Source organism: Amblyraja radiata, chromosome 14, assembly GCF_010909765.2.
Source record: "Amblyraja radiata isolate CabotCenter1 chromosome 14, sAmbRad1.1.pri, whole genome shotgun sequence".
Taxonomy (NCBI): Eukaryota; Metazoa; Chordata; class Chondrichthyes; order Rajiformes; family Rajidae; genus Amblyraja; species Amblyraja radiata.
In genome coordinates this window covers 29,873,334-29,895,424 of record NC_045969.1, presented here as the reverse complement: position 1 = coordinate 29,895,424, position 22,091 = coordinate 29,873,334, and the positions used below count along the sequence as shown (strand labels likewise).

The 22,091-nt window shown below is 45.9% G+C and overlaps 1 protein-coding gene across 2 annotated transcripts in view; it reads right to left on the bottom strand.

The window, feature by feature from the left end:
- grtp1 (growth hormone regulated TBC protein 1) overlaps positions 1 to 13,447 on the bottom strand; it is a 57,997-nt gene extending 44,550 nt beyond the window's left edge. The window contains exons 1-4 of one of the 2 annotated variants that reach the window (XM_033032968.1): positions 13,271 to 13,447; positions 13,026 to 13,165; positions 4,232 to 4,390; positions 1,480 to 1,604 (exon numbers count right to left, since the gene is read on the bottom strand). In XM_033032968.1, coding sequence (XP_032888859.1) covers positions 1,480 to 1,604; positions 4,232 to 4,390; positions 13,026 to 13,165; positions 13,271 to 13,314 — 468 coding nt within the window. In that variant the 5' untranslated portion in view covers positions 13,315 to 13,447. The remainder of the gene's footprint in view (positions 1 to 1,479; positions 1,605 to 4,231; positions 4,391 to 13,025; positions 13,166 to 13,270) is intronic. The other variant, XM_033032967.1, reaches the window with a different exon arrangement.
- Positions 13,448 to 22,091: the final 8,644 nt, after the last annotated feature.

Here is a 22,091-nt window from a genome sequence, read left to right as displayed (position 1 = left end):
CAGCTGGAATAGGTGCAGAGATGATTTATGAGGATGTTGCCAGGTCTCGAGGGCTTGAGCTATAGGGAGAGGTTGAGCAGGCCCCTATTCATTTATTCCTTGGAGCACGTGAGGATGAGGGGTGATCTTATACAGGTGTACAAAATCATGAGAGAAATAGATCAGAAATAATGCAGTCTTTTTCCCAGTGTAGGGGAATCAAGAACCAGACATAGGTTCAAGGTGGGGGGGGAAAGAAAGAGTTAATTGGAACCCGAGCGGTAACTTTTTTTACACAAAAGGTGGATGGCATATCGAACGATCTGTCGGAAGAGGTAGTTGAAGCAGGTACTATCGCACATTTATGAAACATACACGTACATGGGTAGGATAGGTTTAGAGGGATATGGGCCAAACACAGGCAGGTGGGACTAATGTAAATGGCACACGTTTGTCGGTGTGGACAAGTTGGACCGAAGGGCCTATTTCCATGCTGTATGACTGTTAAGGTTTCAGAGAAAAACAAGGCGACCTATGACAATAAACAAAAATAATGGTAAAGACCATTCATCGAGAACATCTGTCAAAAGAACAGACACAGAGCAAGATCCAAAATTTAAGAAAAGCCAAAAGCATTAAGCGGGATAGGTTAGATCAGTTGCTTAAAGTATTGAGCCATTTAGAAGTGTGCATATGAACCAGTTTCTCATTGTGAATTCGGAATCAAACAGATGCTATCACATCCAAGTCGTGCTTCCACACTCCTCCTCCTCCTCCTCACATTGATCCTTGTGCTAAACACTTCTGGACAGTGTTTGTGGAGATCTCCAAATCTAGGGGAGGACGACAGTTAACACTCCCAAAATGTCTGAAATGTATATTTCTGGTATTTCCCATCTAAATTTGGACATCTAGTACACTTAACCAGTACCCTTCTCCACTTATTTGTTGGTTGAGATTTAACTGGAAATAGTAAGAGGACTGAGTTACCCTCCTCTAATATTCTATATACTCTGGAAAGATTTCCTCATTGATTAATTTTAAAGTTTGGTTTAGTTTAGTTTGGAGATACAGTGCAGAAACAGGTCCTTTGGCCTACCGAATCTGTGCCGACCAAGGTTTACACCCTGTACACTACACTATCCTACGCACCAGGGACAATTTACAATTCTTACCAAAGCCAATTAACAACAAACCTGTACGTCTTTGGAATGAGGGAGGAAACCGGAGCTCCCAGAGAAAACCCATGGAGAACATACAAGCCCCGTACAGATGGCACATCGTATTGTCCTTCAAAGGATGGCATTCAGATTTTACAATCTTTCCTCACAATACGGACCCGCTTCTTGTCACCTTGGCACTACTTTAAATGCCTGGGTGTTTCTTTTTGGCAAGAACATTGTAGAGAATGACCTGCACCCAGTGCAGATCACGTGATTTTAAAGATTAGACATTGAACACTGATCTGGACAAAGCCCTTAAAGAAAAGATCTTGCATACCTGGCAATAACCAATTGTTTTGTTGTGATTTCCATATGCCACCAAAACATTAAAAAGTGGCTGCAGAAAGGAGGGGTTAGTGGTTCTGCGAAACTGCACATTGTCAGGAAACGTCCTGTTAATATCTGAAAATAAAAGCTATTTGTTATGAGGCATTATTAACCAACACTGATTTCAAATTGTTTTCCTCTTGTACATATCCATCTGACACTTTTTCAGAGCCACACCATGGTTTAGAATTAGCAAGAAAGAAAAGATCAAAAGATCTCAGTGTCTGCACTACCCACTAAAATTCTCTCTACCTTTATTGAAAGTAAAACAATATCAAAGGATCAGGAATGGTGTTTACTCTGCCTGGAGATCTACGACTGGTGGTGTTCTGTCGGGATCTCTGTTGCTTGTCATCTATTTAAATGATTGGACATAAATGTAGATGAGTTGGTGGAATCAGTTTTCAGACAACACCAAAATTAGTGGAGTTGCAGAAAGTGAGGAAAGCTGTGACAATAAAATGACTAATCAATCTCATATGGGTGCTCAGTCGAGCTAAACGAGTGTAGCTGCTACTTCATCCACTCCTGGCATGTAATGTGCAGCCTGACATAAGTATTGATAGCTGTGTAAAGGCAATGGCTGGGGTTGTTGTTCCTTCAATCATTGTCGCAGTCTGAAGGATGTCAGAAAAGGCTGTGTTTTTCTTGAAGACCGAGCAGGCTGCGACCTGAATAAGGTTATCTTGGTGGGTGGGATTTTCCTGCCAGTGGACCCATGAAGTACAATGGGTAATACTCTCCAACGGCCCTCCCTTCATGCCTGATGAGCTCCATCTCCCTCTTCTGGGGGATGAGCGGTCAGATATTACTCCAATCCCACTCAGGTCTTCAGGAGAGCAGCCTCTGTCATGTCCTTTTGTTTCAACGCCAGCTGTTCATGCAGGTGGTGTGGGAGGGGGACACCAAGGGCAATTTTGGTATCCAGTTGCAGTGTCGGGCACTTTCAGGAAAAAAAAGCCCTAGAATCCTGGCTACACCCTCTACCTCGGTGCCCAGGATGCCTAAATTGCAGGGTAGAGTGTGTCTTGGGCCGGGGTGGGGGGCTGAGGCCCGTACTGAGGGTAAGAAGGCAAAAAATAAAACATCAAGGCCACCTTAGCCCAGATGAACCCTGGGGAGATTAAAAATTGACCTAACGGGGCCAGGAAGTGGGCCAGTGTGACAGAGGCAGGGACCTCCTCCGAGATGGAGGTCTTAGGGCCCCTGAAGGCTTACAGAAAGAAAAGTAGGGGCACCCATCATCTGAAGTAGAGAGCAGCCCTGAGGTACAGGAGCTTCCTGTGGGGGAGAAATACTCAGCTGTTACAGCCGTGTGCCTGAGTCATGTCCATTGCGTGGCCCTGCAGTGGTGGGATTACCAGAAGTGATAGTTGTGGCGATGGGACCCCAGCCTGAGCCCTTTGTCCAGGCTGTGTCTGAGGGTGACAGGTGCAGTGATCCACTGGATGTGGGGCTATTAAAGAAAGCTCCGAGATGCTAGCCCTATCCACAAAGCAAGGTGCAGATGTGGGGGAGCTCCGGGTGTTGGTTCAGGGGTGGGTGACCTGGGTGTGTTTGTGGACAGGGCCCGTGAAGGTCATGTCCTCTGTTCAGAGTCCGAGCTTGCCAGTTGACAGTCCATCCTGGAGACACAGAAAGTTCCCTTGGATCATGCTTCCCCAAGTCTGGAGATAGTGAGCAATGGTGCTGTGTAGGCCTGTCTGGTCTGATGCCCAAGTTGAAGAGGGTCTTTGCCCTGCTGCCACAAGCAGACCCAAGCACCGCAGCAGAACATGGGGAGGAACCCTCTGTCACCGTCTTGGGGGTGGGATCCGTACGGTGGGGCTGGCTGGCCGGACCACCTGCCGCCCTTGCGGGTTGAACATATCGGCCGCTGGTGGTGTTTGTTCGGAGGGTGATGAGCCACCGTGCCTAAAGAGGGTAAAAGGCCGTCTGGGGGAGTCCAAGAGGAGGGGGACTGGTGGAGACACTCTGGCCTGCTGGTGGGCGGTGGAGGGAGGCAGAGTCACTGGTGGAGGCCCGTGGAGGCTGGAGTAAAGGCATGGGCCAGTGGAAACGGTGTCAGCCGCCACGGTCAGCCGGGGAGGCGGCGGCAGCAGTGTCAGTCGTCCCGGGGAGGCAGTGAGGAGACGGCGGCAGGACCAGTGTCAGAAGCTCCGGGGAGGCTTTCAATCCAACTATCACTTGTCAGCTTTTGCCCCATTCCTTTCCCTCATCTTTTTCTACCATCTATCTCTCCTCTACTCCATCAGTCTGTAGAACTGTCCCAATCCAAAATGTCACTTCTTCATTTCCTTCCACAAATGCTGCCTGACTAAGTTCATTCAGCGGTTAGTATTTTGCTCTAATACCACCATCTGCAGTCTTGTAACTCTATTTTGTTCTCTGGTACCTTCTTATGTAAACATCATGTTATTATTTTGCCTCTTTTAGTTTTTAAGATGGCAACAACAGAAAAATGCACTATTTTTTTTTGTGTCGCTTTAGTAGACCTTGGAAATAAGACAAACCACTGACACACTGGCCTTAAGATCAGAGATACCCAAACATTCCCACTTTCATGTTTCCCTTCCTTCATCTGTTCCTGTATCCTACCCCATCACATGCAACACTCCTGTGATTACATAACACAAATTAACTTTAGGACTTCATATGAGATTACAAGAGTTATTATTAGTTTAATGATATGCATCTGGTACCTGTTCTAATAGATTCAACCAGCTTTGGATCTTCCTCCATTTCCAGCAGTTTCTTGTAGTAAGTTGGATTATTTTCCATCTGTCCTTGGGCTCCACTCACAGTCATCCAGATGAGACTACGATATTCGTTTGGAATGCCTTTTCTGATATATCGTTTTACTTTTATGGGAATAAAAGTGATTAATATTTTAAACACAAGTTAACACAATAACACTCAAGATCACCTTCACTGATGGTCTCGCCATAATTTTTGATTCTGATCAAGTAGTTTTCTCGCTTTTTTAAAAACAAATTCAAACAAGTAGCAAGGAAAAACAAGTAATTCCTGAATTAACCAGGATACGGTTGTTTACTATTGTCAATTTATGTACATCCAGAGCAAGTGCTGGTGGTGCCATGACACTATCATTGGACATTATTGAAAAGAGAATGTGCAAATGATTAGACATTAGTACTGCAAGTCCTCCTCTTAGCCTCAGCATTATTGTTTTCGAACAGGCTCAGCAGAATTTTCCACAACGACAAGACCATCAGCACTCCAACAAAAACATTGTCTTCTCTAGAAGTGCAAATATATCTGTATTAAACTACATTAACCATTCCTCAGCCCATCTGCCCAACTTGATCAAGATCCTACTTCAATTTTGAATAATCTTCTTCGCTATCTATGATGCCACCTATTTTTGTGTAATCTGCAATTATGTTTTGTACATTGTTATCCAAATCATTGATATAAACCACAAACAGTAAAAGGCTCAGCACTGATCCCCGAGGCACATCACAAGACACAGGCATGACGTCCAAAAATAAAATTCCACCATCACCCTCTGCTTCGTTCCATTAAGCTAATTCTCTATCCAGTCGGCTAGCACTCCCTGGACCCCATGCAAACTAACGTTCCAGAGCAGGATTGGAACCTAAAAAATTAACTGAATAAAAATGTCAAAAAAGATTTTTTTCAATAATGTGACTAAACAGAAAAGTCTCCACACCCACACTAAGGCCCCAGGAACATGTTATTCAAGCAAGGTAATGATGGTGCTATTCAGGCTAGAAGTATTTGGCAGAGAAGTGGCTTGCTTCTCTCGGAGTTCATGAACCATTTTGGATATGATAAACATCTTTATTCAGTCATATATTTTATCTCTGGGTGAAAGAGCCTTTCAATTTCAATAGAAGCACTTCATAAATCCTTTCCCTTTCTCCTTCGTTAAAAATGAATGAATACCCTGGTATAGTGATATTATATAAATAATTTGGATGGAAGGAGCTGCAGATCTGTTTTTTCCAAAACAGTAGGATCTATGTAAACAGGCTTTCAAACTGCTGCCTAGCTGTAGGCTTTTCATATGCCAAGTTAATTGCCACAGTCAGTTAAATTTAATTCATTTCCCCACAGTAAAATCCTCACCCACTACGGTCATCCTCTAGATATTCAACAGAATCTCACGTAATAGTCCATTTTGCATAATCTGAATAGTATTTAAACTCCACAAGAGGTTTCCCACGCTATAAGCAGCTTTCCAGATGTTTTTACATCTTTCTAACCTCTGATGTATTTATATCTTATCATATCTATTATCACATCATATCTATATTACTAAAAGTCTGTTCTTGACCTGATTTGGCCTTCTGTGCTGCGATTTCCGAGAGAACGCCGCCACCTACGGCCGTCATTTTTGGCCACCTCGCTCAGAGCCCCCCTCCACCGTATGTGTGCCGAGGATTTTTCCCGTCGATGAAAAATGACAGAGATATTAATGCTTTTACAAAATTCCCCATTCTCTCTGCTGCTCCTGCTGGTGGGAGGGGGAGGGACTATAAAACCAGGAAGTGGTGTGCCCCAATCAGTCTCTACAACATGGAGGTCTGGCTCTGAATGACTGAACAAATGTCTACACAGCTGTGAGTAAGTACCCTTAATTCGGTTTGAAAATGAAAATATGGTTATGGTTAGTTTGAGGAAAAAAGCACTGCCTGCAAATGGTTGTTTGGGGGGTTTGGGTTGAGTAAAAAGGCATTCTCTCTCTCCACCTCTCTCTCTCCCCCCCCCCCCCCCGTTAATCTCCCTTTCTCTCCCTCTCCCCTCCCCTCTACCCCCTCCTCCCCTACCCCATTCCCTCCCTGCTCCCTACCTCCCCTCTCAGCACACCCTCTCTCCCCCTCCCCCACCCTCCCTCCCTCCCCTCCACACCCCCTACCCTCTTCCCTCCCTGCTCCCCACCTCACCCCCCTCTCACTCACCCTCTCTCTCTGTCTCTGCCCCTTCTCTCTCTACCCCCGCCCCCCCCCCCCCTCTAGATGTGACTGCAAATTGGGGGCTATGCATCAGTAGATAGTCGTTATGGGGTAAAAGGAGCAAATTAATAATTGTAATATAATATCAAGGGGGGTAATTAGCGTGAGTGCGGGGGGGGGGGAGATAGTTAGTGTGTGTGACACTGCATGCCGCCTCCCCCCCACAGCCGCACGTTGGGGGAACAGACCCAACGGGTCTGCACTTGGTCTAGTAACTATTAAAACTCTCTTCGTTAGTTTGTTTGTTTGGTTGTCAGTCACATCTCCTCCAAAACCCGACACGGTAACGGAGACATTTTTACATATTCCGGTAGAGATTTACCTCATGAATTCAAAAATCTCCACAAATGAAAATTTGGTTAATTTTTCCCCCGAGTTTTTTTACTAAAATTGTTTTTAAAATACAACTGAATATGAAGCGACCTGATGACGTCACAATATCTTTGCTCCTCAACAACATGGCGGCGGCCTTCATTATGGCAGCGACGCCACGGACAAGCGCAGTTGAAAAGTCGCCGTCGCGCCCGTCACAGGGGACAACCTCCTCTCCATCTCCCCCGCCCGATCGTCTGTCACGCTGGTGAGTGTGCTGCCAGCCCTCCTCTGTTTTTCAGTCCTCAGAGTGCTGCGGGCCTCGCTCTGGTCAACAACGCCAGTAGCCTACCTCGGGTCTGGCGCCCGATGGGGAGACTTGTGCTCTACGACATAGCTGCTGCCTCTATGCCATCCCCCTCTACCCCCTTCCCGAAGCAGAGAAAGAGAGAGGGGTGGGGGAAAGAGGGCCCTTCCTCTCTGCCCCCCACCCTCTCTAGGGAGTCCCCCACCATTTCCCCCCCCCCCCCATCAACCTCCCTCCCCACCCTCTCCCCCTGTATGTTTGGGGGGGGGGGGGGTGGTTAGTGTGTGTGTGTGTGTGTGTGTGAGACGCCACAGCCCCCACCCCCCCCCCCACGTTGAGGGGACAGGAACCAACGGGTCCCCCTTGGTCTGGTACATACTTAAAAGTCTGATCGTGTATGTGGATGTATTTATTTGTGTGTGTATTTGTTTGTGTATAATCACATCTTCTCGATAAAACGACGCGCTAACGGTAACATTTTAATATATTCCGGTAGAGATTTATCCCGTGGACTCCGAAATCGTCTCATCTCAAAATTTCATGCATTATTTCTCGAGCTATTAATCAAAATGTTCAAAAATCTCAAAAAACTTGGAAAAAAATAGCTGCTTATTCCCTGTCCTTACAGCTGTGACACAATGGGATTGTAACCCTGCTTGCAACATTGTTGCTCTCCAAGTACACCGAGTCCTGCTAGCCCTAGGAAGTGAAATGCATTTTTTTTTTAAAGTCACAGTACACAGAGTTCTGCTAGCTAGCAAGTGCAAGCGCATTTTTTTTTTACAGTTTAAAAATGAGGGATGGTGAATAAGGCGAAATGAGCAGCCCCTGCGTAGTTGTCGGCTATGGGTGAGTGGTGGAGTATTGCGTTGGGGAACGGGTTGCGTTTGGGGGACCAGGCCTCCCGTGGGGGCTATGGGTGAGTGGTGGAATATAGCGTTGGGGGACCAGGCCTCCCGTGTGACAGGGACCAAACCGGTCCCACTTGGTCTAGTAACTATTAAAAGTCTGATCTTGGATTTGTATTTTTGTGTGTGTGATGTTCATGTGCGTTTCACATCTCCTCGAAAAGACACGACACGCTAACATTTTTACATATTCGGATAGCAATTTACGCCTTATCTGAAAATTTCAATCATTATTTCTCGAGTTATTTATGAAAATGATCACAAATAACTTGGAAAATAATGAGATAGTCTCGCTGATGACGTCACAATGGATCTGCCTGCTTGCCGTCTGCTCGCACTGCGAGTGACGTCACCCCTGTTATGTCTTCTGTACTTCTTGGCTTCTTAACTTTCACTTCTTTGTGTGTGTGTGTGTGTGTGTGCGCATCTGCTCGAAAAAAACGACGCCCTGACGGTAAAATTTTTATATGTTCTTGTAGAGTTTTATCCTGGTGGAGTCGAAAATAGTCTTACCTGAAAAATTCATGCTTTATTTCTCGGATTACGTATGAAAATGTGCACAAATCTCAAATAACTTAGAAAATAAACGAGCTGGTGACGTCGCCCGCCTGCCCGGTCGTCCACCCCACCCGCAGCCCAGCCCCCCCCCCCCCCCCCCCGTCCCTGGATTGAAGCCGCTGAACACAGTCCTTTGGTTGACGCGCGCCCCGTTTCCCTCCTCCCTCTCTCTTTGGTTGCCCCCCTCACGCTCCCTCTCTGCCCCCTCCCCCCCAGAATGGGTAGGAGACAGGTGCGTTTTGCAGCTGGGAGCGAGCGACTATTGCGTTCGGGAACCAGCCCTCCCCTCTGATGACGTGCCCCTCCCAACCCCTCAAACTCTACCCCCTCCCACTCTGCTTCTTCCCCCTCCCCTCACTCCTTAGCAAGGAGTGACATAGGATCAGAAGATGTAGAATCCTTGCTAAGAAACCACAAGGACAAAAAGACCCAGATGGGAGTTAGTTACAGGCACCCGATCAGTAGCCAAGATATAGGGCACAAATCACATCAGGAGATACAATCGACAGGTAAGAAAATAAATATTAAAGTCGTCATGGGAGATTTCAATATGCAAGTAGAATGGGAAAATCAGGTTGGTACTGGACCCCAGGAGTGGTAATTTGTAGACTGTCTATGAGGTAGCTTCTTAGAACAACTTGTAGTTGAGCCTACCATGTCAAGGAAATTCCCGAATCGTTTAGGGAACTTATGGTAAAGGAACCACAAGGAGGCAGTGACCATAATATGATAAAATTCAACGTGCAAGTTGAGAGGGAGATGATGAAATCAGATGTGTCGGCATTACTGTTGAGCAAATGTGACTAGAGGCTTGAAGGATGAGCTGGCTAAAGTTGATTGGGATTGAAAGGGACCCCAGCTGGAATGATGGTGAGACAGCAATGACAGAAATTTCTGGGAATAATTCAGAAGAAGTATTTTTATTCCAAAGAAGAATGGTTCTAAGGGGAGAATTCTTTCTCTCCCTCCTTTTGGAAAATCTGACCACGCCGCCATATGGCAAAGAGTGGTCTTTTTCTGGTTGGCTGCCAATGTTCTGCAGGGGTCGGTGCTGGGGCTGCTAATCTTCACATAGTATATCAATGATTTGGATGAGGGAAATGAAGGCTTTGTAGCAAAGTTTGCAGATGACACGAAAATAGGTGAAGGGGCATGTAGTGCTGAGAATGCAGGGACTCTGCAGAAGGACTTGAATAGGTTGGGAGATTGGGAAAAGAAGTGGAATACAGCATTGCAAAGTGTAAAGTTGTGCATTTTGGTACTAGGAACAAAGGCATAGGCGAAGACTATCTCCAACGCCAGCACATTCTTCCTCAGTTATGCGGCCCAAATGTGCTCACAATACTCCAACTGTGGTCTGACCAGTCCTCTGCATTATATCCGTTTTCATATTCTAGTCCTCTAAAAATTAAATGCTAGCATTGCAACTGCCTTCCTTACCTCGCAAATTAACTCTTTGGGAATCCAGTACCAGCACTCCCAAGTCCCTTTAAGCCATAACACTCCCAAGTCCCTTTAAGCTTAGTCTCGACCAATAGTTTAGAAACTAATTAATGAGTTATTTCATCTGGAATATAGATTCAGGCCTCACAAGAAATGTAAGGCCATACACAATTCAGAAAAATATGCCAGTATAAAATTGGGGTGGTGCTGCAACGGCATTAAAACCAAGCAAAGCTTATTGTCTCAGAAAGCTCTACCTGGTATCAAAGCTAACAATTATCCTGCAGCAAACCTCATTAAAATCATATTATATAGCTGTTTACTTCCTGCTCAAACCGTCGAGCCCTGGCAACATCCTCATAAATCTTCTCTGCACCCTTTCCAGTTTGACGACTTTTCTATAACATGATAATCAGAACTGAACACAATGCTTTAAATGTGTCCTCTACAATCTCTTACATAACTGCAATATGACCTTCCAACTTCTATACTCAATGGTACACAAAAATGCTGGAGAAACTCAGCAGGTGCAGCAGCATCTATGGAGCGAAGGTAATAGGCAACGTTTTGAGCCGAAACCCTTCTTCAGACTATAACTGCATTTCTATAGGGAGGTTTCACGGCAGTCGGGTCACGACGCATGACCCGTACTGTTGCCACGCTACGCCAAATGGAGTACACGCGATGAACTTCAGGTAAGCACTTACCATTGTTTCCAGCGTAGCGTGCCTGTTAAAATCCGCCGTAATTGTCTATTTTTGCGCTGTAAATAATTATGGAAATCGGGATAAGCGCGAGAGACCTTTAGCCTACTTCAGAATTCCAAAAGTGAGGAGAAATTACGGTAGATAGAAGCGAGAGCTGAAGGGCCAACAACAGCCAGAGTGCTTGGCGAACATTGGCCATTTGCTCACTGCATTTCATCAACTAAGGCATCATTTGTGTTTTTTCTTGATTCCTTTGGCATCTAATAAGTTTCAGAAGTGATAAACCTGGCTGTAAATTTTTTAAATCGCCCATGGTTCTCAAGTGGGGTTTTACATACAAAAAGAAAACACCTCTGAAGCAAAATTTACAGCCAGATTTATCACTTCTGACTTTTTAGATACCAAAGGAATCAAGTAAAACCACAGATAATGCCTTACTGTTGATGAAATGCAGTGAGCAAACACTATAATTCCCAATATTTTCAATTACAATATCTGCACAACCAATGTTCGCCAAGCACTTTAGCTGTTGTTGTCCCTTCAGCTCTCGCTTCCCTTTACCTTCATTTCGCTTCACTTTTGGAATTCTGAAGTTGGGTACATGTCTCTCACGCTTACCCCGACTTCCACAATTTTTTACAGCGCAAAAATCCAACATTTTGGCATTTTTTAGCAGGTAGAACAGTACGCGTTTCTTGCATTAATAACATATACCGGAAGTTACGGATGTCCTACAGATGGATTGAGCGGCTCCGTGCGTCAAGCCCTATGACCCAGTGACCTTACGTGCACACCTCCTATATCCCTCTGCTCGACAACAGTCCCAGAGTCCTACCAGTCACTGGGTAGGTCATACCCATGTTAGTCTTCCCAAAATACAACACCTCACATTTCTCAATATAAAATTCCATCAACCATCCCTCAGCCCACCCGTCTAACCGATCAATAACCTGCTGCAATTTTTGACAATCATCTTTGCTATCGATAATACCACCCACAATGTCATCTGCAAACTTGCTAATCATGCCATGTACGTTCTCATCCAAATCATTGATATAGATGATAAACAGCAATGAACTCCAAGGCACACCACTAGCCACAGGCCTCCAGTCTGAAAAATAAACTTCCACCATCACTCTGCTACCTTCCATGAAGCCAATTTTCTATCCATTCAGCTTTCTGTCCTTGGATCCCATGGAATCTAACCTTCCATGTGCAGGTGTATAGCTTAATTGGCTCCTGTAAATTGCCTCTAGTGTGTAGGGACTGGACCCAAAAGTGGGATCCCATAGAACTAGGGCGAATGGGTGATCAATGGTCAGTTTGGACTTGGTGGGCTAAAGGGTCTGTTTCCATGCTATATATTTTAATAATTCAATAACAAACAAAACAAGTAGAACAGCATCACTTATTCATTTCAATAAATCCAGCTGATCTATAAATTTTACATTACTAAATATCCATGCAATGGAAACAAACACTCCTTAAATGTATCTCCAGCATATATTCCAAAATGTACTCTCTGTTCACATTACCCGTAAGTCTATACATCGTATAGTTACACTTAATTCATTTCCAATTGTTCGAGTACAATTTAAAATATGCGTGCCTTACATCAACATGCATGAGAGAGTAACTACCTTCTCTGAGATACATACCCAACCAATCAAGAACCTCTCCACGTTACTCCAGACGGGAAAGGACCGTGTGGATCATACAACCAACCTCAACTCTTTAGGTTCAACACTCAATACCCACAGCATTTCTAGGGAGACGGGCTCTGATATCATGATGATAGACACAAAAAGCTGGAGTAAGTCAGCGGGACATGCAGCATCTCTGGAGAGAAGGAATGGGTGACGTTTCAGGTCGAGACCCTTCTTCAGATGCTGCCTGTCCCGCTAAGTTACTCCGTCTTTTTGTGTCTGTCTTCGGTTTAAACCAGCATCTGCAGTTCTTTCTTACACATTTCGTCTGGCATCATGATGATTGGATGCATGGGGGAGGGGCGCAGTGAGAGGAAAGACAGGTCCTAACACTGAGCAAAGGGAGATGAAACGCCATTCCTATCAGAGAACAAGTGGGAGACGGACAAAAACTGGCATCTTAGGAACAATGTTGGCACTGCGGGCAGAGAAGGGAGATTGCAGGTTGGGGTAGTGGGACAAATACGAAAATGAAGGAGGGTCCGGTTGGGGCAGTGCAGGACTGCCCCGGCCGGGCGGCGAGGGCGTCAGTTGCTGGCCCAGCCCGTGACTCACCTTTCAGGCTCCGTTGCAGTCTGCTGCCCTGCAACAGTTTGCGCCATTTGATCGCCCGACGGCTCAGCACTGCCTGGTAATCCGACACCAGCTCCTCTGTATCGTTGCCAGCCGGTCGCTCGAACCCGTACTCGTCGACCCTGGAAAGAAAAGCGGCGGCTTAGACCCGACCTCCAACCGCTCTCACGCACGGCGCCGGGGAAATCACCCGATCACAACGACGCGAATTCCGGCCCAACTAGTACCTGGCCACCCGCTCCTCATCGGAACCGAAGTCTGGTACTTCCATGACCACAGCCGACCTGTTCCTGCAGTGGCAGGCCCGAGCCGCCGCAGGTAGTGAGACAGCCCTCAGCCGGCTCGGCGCACACCCCGCCTACTAAAGCCCGCCATTCCACCGCCCTCCGCACCTGACAAATGCCCCGCCCGCATTACCTGACAATCACCCCGCCCACTACAAATACAACTATTAAATAGACATAAAATACTGGAGTCGCCCAGCGCAAAGATCCTATCCCAGCATATCCGGAGAGCAGGAATGGGTGACGTTTCGGGTCGCTGAGTTACTCCAGCATTTTGTGTCTATCTTCGGTGTAAACCAGCATCTGCAGCTCCTTCCAACACGACTAAAACTATATCTCCGGTATAGACGAAGGTCGTTTAACCTGTTCCTTTTTCCAGAGATGCTACCTGACCTGCAGAGTGTTTCCAACATTTTCTGTTTTAATTTAGGTTTTCAGCATCTGCGATTTCTTTTTCTTTTTAACCTAACACCAAATAACAACAATGCAGTAGCTCGACCAGACAGGGGCCGGAGCCAACCGCGCCTTACAGAGGCCTCACCTCACCTCGGCCTCGTGCCGAACAGCCCGCTCACCGCACGCGCCGGCCTCGCCTCGGCCGTTCACCCGACCTCCCATAACCGTCAATGGCGGTCGGCTGGCCGCCACACCTCGCTCTGCCCTGCCCAAAGATTATAGAGGAGCTCCTCTATAATCTTTGGCCCTGCCGCTGGGTGTCTGTCAGGCAACAGGGCGACGCGGGCAACACTGGGGTTTCGGCCCGAAACGTTGCCTATTTCCTTCGCTCCATAGATGCTGCTGCACCCGCTGAGTTTCCCCAGCTTTTTTGTGTAACTATGATACTTGAACTGGTTAATGGTGGGCGATGAGCAAGGGGAGGGTTGTTAAGTCACGCTGATCGGAAACAGTAGAAGATGACGGGCTGATTTTGGCGGGATGTCGGTAGATGGAGTTGACGATGTTTGGGGGCTGGGACATGGGATGGAGAACTGGAGCAGAGATTTAAAATTAACACTTGTCCTGGTATAATTTGTTTGTTAAGAAGAACAACATCTCATTTTACACTTGAGTGGTCTATGTCCCAATGATATTACCTCCTGTGTTCATCTTTCTCCTTATGATCCACCGGCTTCAGTGTGAATTGGTGGAGTCAGTGGCCCTGGCCTGGGAATAGCTGGAGATAATAATAATAATGGATGGGATTTATATAGCACCTTTCTAATACTCAAGGCGCTTTACATCGCATTATTCATTCACTCCTCAGTCACACTCGGTGGTGGTAAGCTACTTCCGTAGCCACAGCTGCCCTGGGGCAGACTGACGGAAGCGTGGCTGCCATTCTGCGCCTACGGCCCCTCCGACCACCACCAATCACTCACACACAGGCAAAGGTGGGTGAAGTGTTGCCCAAGGACACAACGACAGTATGCACTCCAAGCGGGATTCGAACCGGCTACCTTCCGGTTGCCAGCCGAACACTTAGCCCATTGTGCCATCTGTCGGCATTGGTAGGTCGGCATTGGTAGGCTAGGTCTGGGAACAGCCTGTGAAATAGTGAGGGATTGCGGTGGTGGCACAAGCCTGTGAGTGGCCAGACATATGGGGAGCATTGGTGCTGTCTTCATCGGCGATCGTATTGTGGTTCATGGCTACATGGTGGTTGGGCACACAGCATGATCCTTCCAGGGGTCAAGGAGAGTTGGTGGGGGTCCCAGTCAGGAGACCGGTGAGCTTGCAATCCTTAGTGCAGGTCAGGTAGAAGAAAAAGTGTTGATTGAAGGAGTGGATGTGGCAAAGGATAAAGTGAAGGTGACGTCCTTTGCAAGTCTGGGTGAGTGAGGCCCTGAACTGCGTGAGAGACTGAGAGCAAGAAGGTACCAGCGAATGTCGTGAAAAGTGGAAGATGGGGAGTAGGTTTGATTAGATCCTTGTTTGGCCTGAACTGGGAGGCCTGGAAATGGAGCTGGAAGCCACGTGGCACAAGGTGGGGCGCAGACAAGTGCTGAGAAAACACACATTGCTGGAATAGAGAGTCCGAGCCAGAACATGGTCATAGAGAAGGGGAGCAGCAGGAATCGCAGAGGGGGAGCAGTGAGAGAGCGTCTCACAAAACTTATGTTGGAACCTCTTCAAAGTCTTGAGATTTTGCAATGGAGCAGTAAAATGTAGACACAAGGAACTGTAAATGTTGGTTTACCATAAAATACACAAAATGCTGGAGTAACTCAGCAGGTCAGATAGCATCTCGAGATGGATAGGTGACATTTCGGATCATGACCCTTCTTCAGACTTGAAGTACCTTGCTACCTGACCTGCTGAGTTACTCCAGTTGTTTGTTGTTTAAGCTCATTTGACGCCATCATTTGTTGTTGGAAACATCACACAACGTGCAGAAACTTCAATCCTTCAAGAGCCTGATGGAAATTGTTACACATCTCTGGAGTCCATGACAGATGAAAATAGTTTATATCTAATCTGGCAAATCTTCATAGTGTGTGTGGGAAGGAATAGCAGATACTGGTTTAAATCGAAGATAGACACATTTTGTTTAATCTCTCCTGGTGATTTTACTCTTGTCAGGTAAATTTCCAGCACATCTATTTGATACTTCTGCCAAGGCTAATATATCCTTCCTAAAATATGTCATACACAAAATTGTTTACATTGCTAAAGTTATATTCTACCCAGTCATAAGATCATGCTCCATGGAAAGAGGCTCTTCAGCCCAATTCGTCCAGCTGACCAAGAAGTCTATCTAAGCAAATCCCATTTGCTTACATTTGACCCATATCCCTCAAAACCTTTCCTATCGGCATGTACCTATCTAAATGTCTTTTAAATGTTGTCATTGTACCTGCTTTAACCACTTCCTATGGCAGTTTGTTCCATATACCTACCATCAATTTTTTTGATGGTTTAAAGGAAAGATACAAAGGTTCAAAGGTTCAAAGGTTGATTTATTGTCACATACACCTAGATGTAGTGAAATTCTTTTTGCCAATGCAGCACATTAAAAAAAAAGGAATACAAACATAACAATAATAAATAGCTTTAACATAAAAAACATCCCCCCACAATGGTTCCCATTATGGGGGAAGCCACAAAGTCCAGTCCCATCCCCAATGTCCACCCATAGTCGGGCCTATTGAGGCCTCCACAGTTGCCTCTACGGAGGCCCGATGTTCCAGGCCGTCCTCGCCGGGTGATGATGTTCCGGCGTCGGGAGAGTCCTCCCAGCGGCCTGGGAACCCTGGAACGGCCGCCTCCCTACTCGAGACCGTGGCTTCTGGAGCCGACAAGGCCGCACCGAATGGAGCTCAACTGGTGATCTCGTCGCGAGATCCCAGGCTCCCGGTGTAAAGTTTCAGTGCCGCAGCTCCGCGATATTTTTAACGCCGGTCCCAGCTCACCGGAGTTCCAGCGCGGCGACCCTGGCAAGGCACCGCCCGCCCCGCAATGGCGCTCCAGCGCTGCACCGCCGTCCTCAGACCCGCAGCTCCGCTGCCGCCGATGCCGCCGCCGATGCCGAGGCTCCGGACGGCCCCGTCGCTCCTCGGACCCGCAGCTCCGCAGCCGCCACCGATGCCGATGCTGAGGCTCCGGGCGGTCCCCTCAGGAAATGCCGCTCCAGGCCTGCTGGTAGGCCGCGAGGACGGGTCGAAAGTGCAGCCCGGAGAAAAGCTGCATCTCCGACCAGGTAGGGACCCTGAAAATTAGTTTCCCCCTTCCCCCCCCCCCCCCCCCACACATAAAAAAGCTAGAACTCCTTAAAAACAAAACACTAAACTAACTAAAAATATGAAAAAAGAAATGAAAAACAGACAGCTGCAGGCTAGGCAGCCATACCCCCTACAGGTCGGCGCAAGGAAACCAGCCCTTCGGCCCACAATGTCTACCTGTTCATACTAGTTCTTTGTTATCCCCCTTTTGCATCCATTCACTGCACACTAGGGAAAATTTGCAGAGGCCAATTAACATACAAACCTGGACTTATTTGGGGTATGTGAGGAAACCCATACCATCACAGAGAAAATGTGCAAACTGCAATCAGCGCCCGAGCTGTGCGGCAGCAACTCTACCAGTTACACGACTGTACTGCCCATAATTGCTCATTAGTTGCCCCTAGGGTTCTTTCTCATCTTACCATATGTCCTCCATAAACCTATGTCCTCCAGTTCTTGATTTCCCCAATCCTGGGAAAAGACTGTGCATTCACCCTTTCTATGACCATCTGATTTTATATACATCTATAAGATCACCCCTCAGTCCCCTATACTCCATGAATAAAATCCTAGTCTGCCTAACCACTCTATAACTCAGTCCCAGGGCTTTGCGATGCTTCTATAAATTTTACTCTAGTCCTCTGGAAAGGCCAGCATTTCATTGAATAATTTAATTATTTTCAGTATGTTATCATTGCTACTGTGATGAAAACTATATTCTGCATTCTGTATCTTTCCCTTGGCTCAGCTTATAGTACTTGAATTTGGATTTGTTGCATTCATGTATAGTCTCATTTGATTTTGAAGAAGGGTCTCGACCCGAAACGTCACCTATTCCTTCACTCCATAGATGCTGCCTCACCCGCTGAGTTTCTCCAGCATTTTGATTTGGTTGGATAGCATGATAAACAAAACTTTTCACTGAACACAATTCACTCTGCACATGAAATAAATAAACCTAAATATATCTCAATGATTTATGCACATGGTCTTTGAATCTAGGCATTTGTAGGTTTTCATAATTATAAAGTGCTTATCTTTTTGTATTTGCTTGTATTTTCCACAATGAAATCTGTTTGCTTTAGTTTTGCCTGTCTGTTTAATTTATAATTCTGCAAAAAATACTTTAAATTAAATACATTTTTATGATCAGCAAACTGGGATATGTGCTTTCTGTGAAACCTACATATAAATGCAGTGAATAATTGCGTCACCAACCAGTTGGGCATTTTCACAATGTGGCAATTCAACCACCTGCCTATTCTATTCTCTGTTACCTGTGGAACAACCAATTTCTTTAGTAGGTTAGTAATTTACCTTCAATTCAACTTGAGGTTCCTATGAATGCCACTACTAAATGCCATCTGTATAAATAGCATCCCCAGATGTTTTCCTACCAGTTTCTTAAGTCACCGAGTCATAGAAACTGACCCTTTGGCACAACTTGTCCATGCTGGCAAATAAACCTTTCCATGACCTGTCCAAATACAGTACCTTTTCAATGTTATTGCCTCAACTACCTTCTCTGGCAGCTCATTCATATACCCCAAAAACTCAATCAAGTTTGTAGCACATAACCTGCTGAGGACACAGCCATGTTGAGTATACCTAATTAGCCCATTCTCTTCCAAATGCGAATTAATCCTATCTTGAACAATCCTCTCCAATAGTTTCCCTGTCACTGACGCAAGGCTTATCGGCCTATAATTCATTGGATCATCCCTACTTACTTCCTTAAACAAAGAAGGTAAACAACATTGGCTACTCTCCAATCCTCTGTGTCCTTGCCTCTGATTAGAGAAGATACAGTCAAGGCCCCTGCATTCTCCTTTCTTGAATTTCTCAATAACGTGCGATAGATCCCATCAGGTCATGGGGATTTATTCACGTTAATGCCCTCAAGAGCCCTAACACCACCTCTTTCTTGATCTTAAAAAGACCACTGGGTCGCTCCAGCAATGGCTGCCTCACCAACAGTCTGTCTGTCCCTTTCTTCTTTGTTGCTTTTTTATTATGTGTTAATTTTATGTTTTTATTTTTCTTTAGCTTGTTTTATGTGGGGGTTGGGGGAATTTTTTTTTTCCCGTATAGTATCTCTGTCTGCACTGCATCCCAACATCGAGGAGTTGGCAGCCTTTGCTGGAGACCGAATTCGGGAGCTCTACTGCAGGAGCCTGCGGGACTTTAACATCGCGGAACCCGGCGCTCCCTTTGCCAGGGATCGACTTCTGAGCTCTACCGCGGGAGACTGCGAACTTTAACATCGTGGAGCTCGCGGTCTGGTTAGAGACCGACTTCAGGAACTCCAAGCTGCAGGAGCTTCGACCACCCTGACGTGGGAGCTTCGATCACCCCGACGTTGGGGCTTTGATCGTACCTGGGGAAGGGGTGATTTGGATGGGATGGGATGTGAACTAAGGAGTTGTGGAGTGAGTGGTCTCTACGGAAAGCGAAAAAGGATGGGGATGGAAAGATGTGACTGGTGGTGGGATCGTGTGGAAGGTAGTTGAAGAACCCAGCACATTGATGCAATCATAAAGAAAGCCCATCAACGCCTATACTTTAGAACATTGAAGGGATTTGGTATGTCGACACATACTCTCTTGAACATCTACAGGTGTATGATAGAGAGCATATTGATAAGTTGTATCACAGCCTGGTTCGACAACTCGATCACCCAGGAGCAAAATAAATCACCAAAAGTAGTGGACACTCTCGTCATTAATGGATACTGATCTCCCCATGATCTAAGGGATTTTATATAGCGTGTACAACTTCAAAAAGATAGCCTCCACATCAAGGACCACACCACCCTGGCCACACTCTCATTTCAGTCCAGGCATCGGGAAGACGGTATAGGTATTTGAAAACCGTGACCTCCAGGTTCAGAAACCGCTTCTAGCCAACAAAAATCTTGAGCACCACAAACACCAACTAAACTCCAAAGTAACAAACTTTTGTGGTTGCATTTGGGACTTTCGGGCTTTTGTTTGGCTTTGCACTATATTGTTTTTTTCTTCTTTACTGAACTTTTTTAATGTTTGTTAATTATGCTATCTGCATTTAAAAAACCTGTAAATAAGAATTTCATTGTTTTGTTTCAGTACATAGGACAATCAAACACTCTTGACTCTTGACTTCACTCTTGAATATTGTAGAATGACGTGTTGGATGTCGAGGCTAGTGAGGTCAAAGGTAAGGACCAAGGGAATTCAGTCCTTGTTCCATCTGGGTGCAGGTAGAGCACGGCTAAAACTGCAAGGCACAACGTATGCATTGTACGTATGGTATGATCTGCCTGAATAGTATGCAAAACAAAGCTATTCACTATCTCGGTGCAATACTAATAATACCTCACTCTCCTAATTTCCCTGTAACCTGTATTGTATTCTCTTTTGCATGCCCATCAACTCCCCTTTAATTCTTTTCATTGCCTTAGGAGCAGAATTAGGCAATTTGGCCCATCGAGACTGTCATTCAATCATGACTGATCTATCTTTCCCTCTCAACCCCATTCTCCTGCCTTCTCCCCATAACATTTGACACCCTTACTAATCACGAACATATCAATCTCCACTTCCAGCCTGTTTCAACATTGTATCACTAAAGTAAAATCTAAAGCTCTATAAGATCACCTCACATCTTAAAGCTCTATAAGATCAGGCTCCTGCGCTCCAAGGAATAAAAGTCTTGTCTGTTCAACCTCTTCCTATTGCTCAGGTCCTCGAATCATGACAACATCCTCGTGAATCTTCTCTGCACCCTTTACAACTTAACAACGTGTTTCCTATAACAGAGTGAACAAAACTGAACACAATACTCCAAATGTGAGCTCACCAATGTATTGTACAACTGTAACATAACATAGAAACATAGAAATTAGGTGCAGGAGTAGGCCATTCAGCCCTTGGAGCCTGCACCGCCATTCAATATGATCATGGCTGATCATCCAACTCAGTATCCCGTACCTGCCTTCTCTCCATACCCTCTGATCCCCTTAGCCACAAGGGCCACATCTAACTCCCTCTTAAATATAGCCAATGAACTGGCCTCGACTACCCTCTGTGGCAGAGAGTTCCAGAGATTCACCACTCTCTGTGTGAAAAAAGTTCTTCTCATCTCGGTTTTAAAGGATTTCCCCCTTATCCTTAAGCTGTGACCCCTTGTCCTGGACTTCCCCAACATCGGGAGCAATCTTTCTGCATCTAGCCTGTCCAACCCCTTAAGAATTTTATAAGTTTCTATAAGATCCCCTCTCAATCTCCTAAATTCTAGAGAGTATAAACCAAGTCTACCCAGTCTTTCTTCATAAGACAGTCCTGACATCCCAGGAATCAGTCTGGTGAACCTTCTCTGCACTCCCTCTAGGGCAATAATGTCCTTCCTCAGAATTGGAGACCAAAACTGTACGCAATACTCCAGGTGTGGTCTCACCAAGACCCTGTACAACTGCAGTAGAACCTCCCTGCTCCTATACTCAAATCCTTTTGCTATGAAAGCTAACATACCATTCGCTTTCTTCACTGCCTTGGAGCGCAGGAGCCTGATCTTATAGAATGTGTCTATTGGTTCTAAACATCTCAAGTTTTATACTCAATACTTTAACTGATGAAGGCCAATGTGCCAAAAGCCTCTTGATCCACCCTATCTACCAGTGACACCACTTTCAAGGAACTCTGTACCAACATTCCAAGATCCCTCTGCTCTACAACCCCAGAGCCCTGTCTTTCACTGTGAAGTTCCTGCCCTGGTTTGACTTCCCGAAATGGAACACCTCACACTTATCTTCTATCTATCTTCTTCTATCTTCTATCTATCTATATTACTAAAAGTCTGTTCTTGACCGGTTTTGGCCATCTGTGCTGCGATTTTCGAGAGAACGCCGCCACCTACGGCCGTCATTTTTGGCCACCTCGCTGACACGTTTAGTGCAAGGTAAAGCCAGCAATGTCCGATCAAGGGTAGTCCAAAGGACACCAAAGAGGGAGATAGTAGTTCAGCGCTGCTCTCTGGTTGTGGTAGGATGATTCAGTTGCCACATG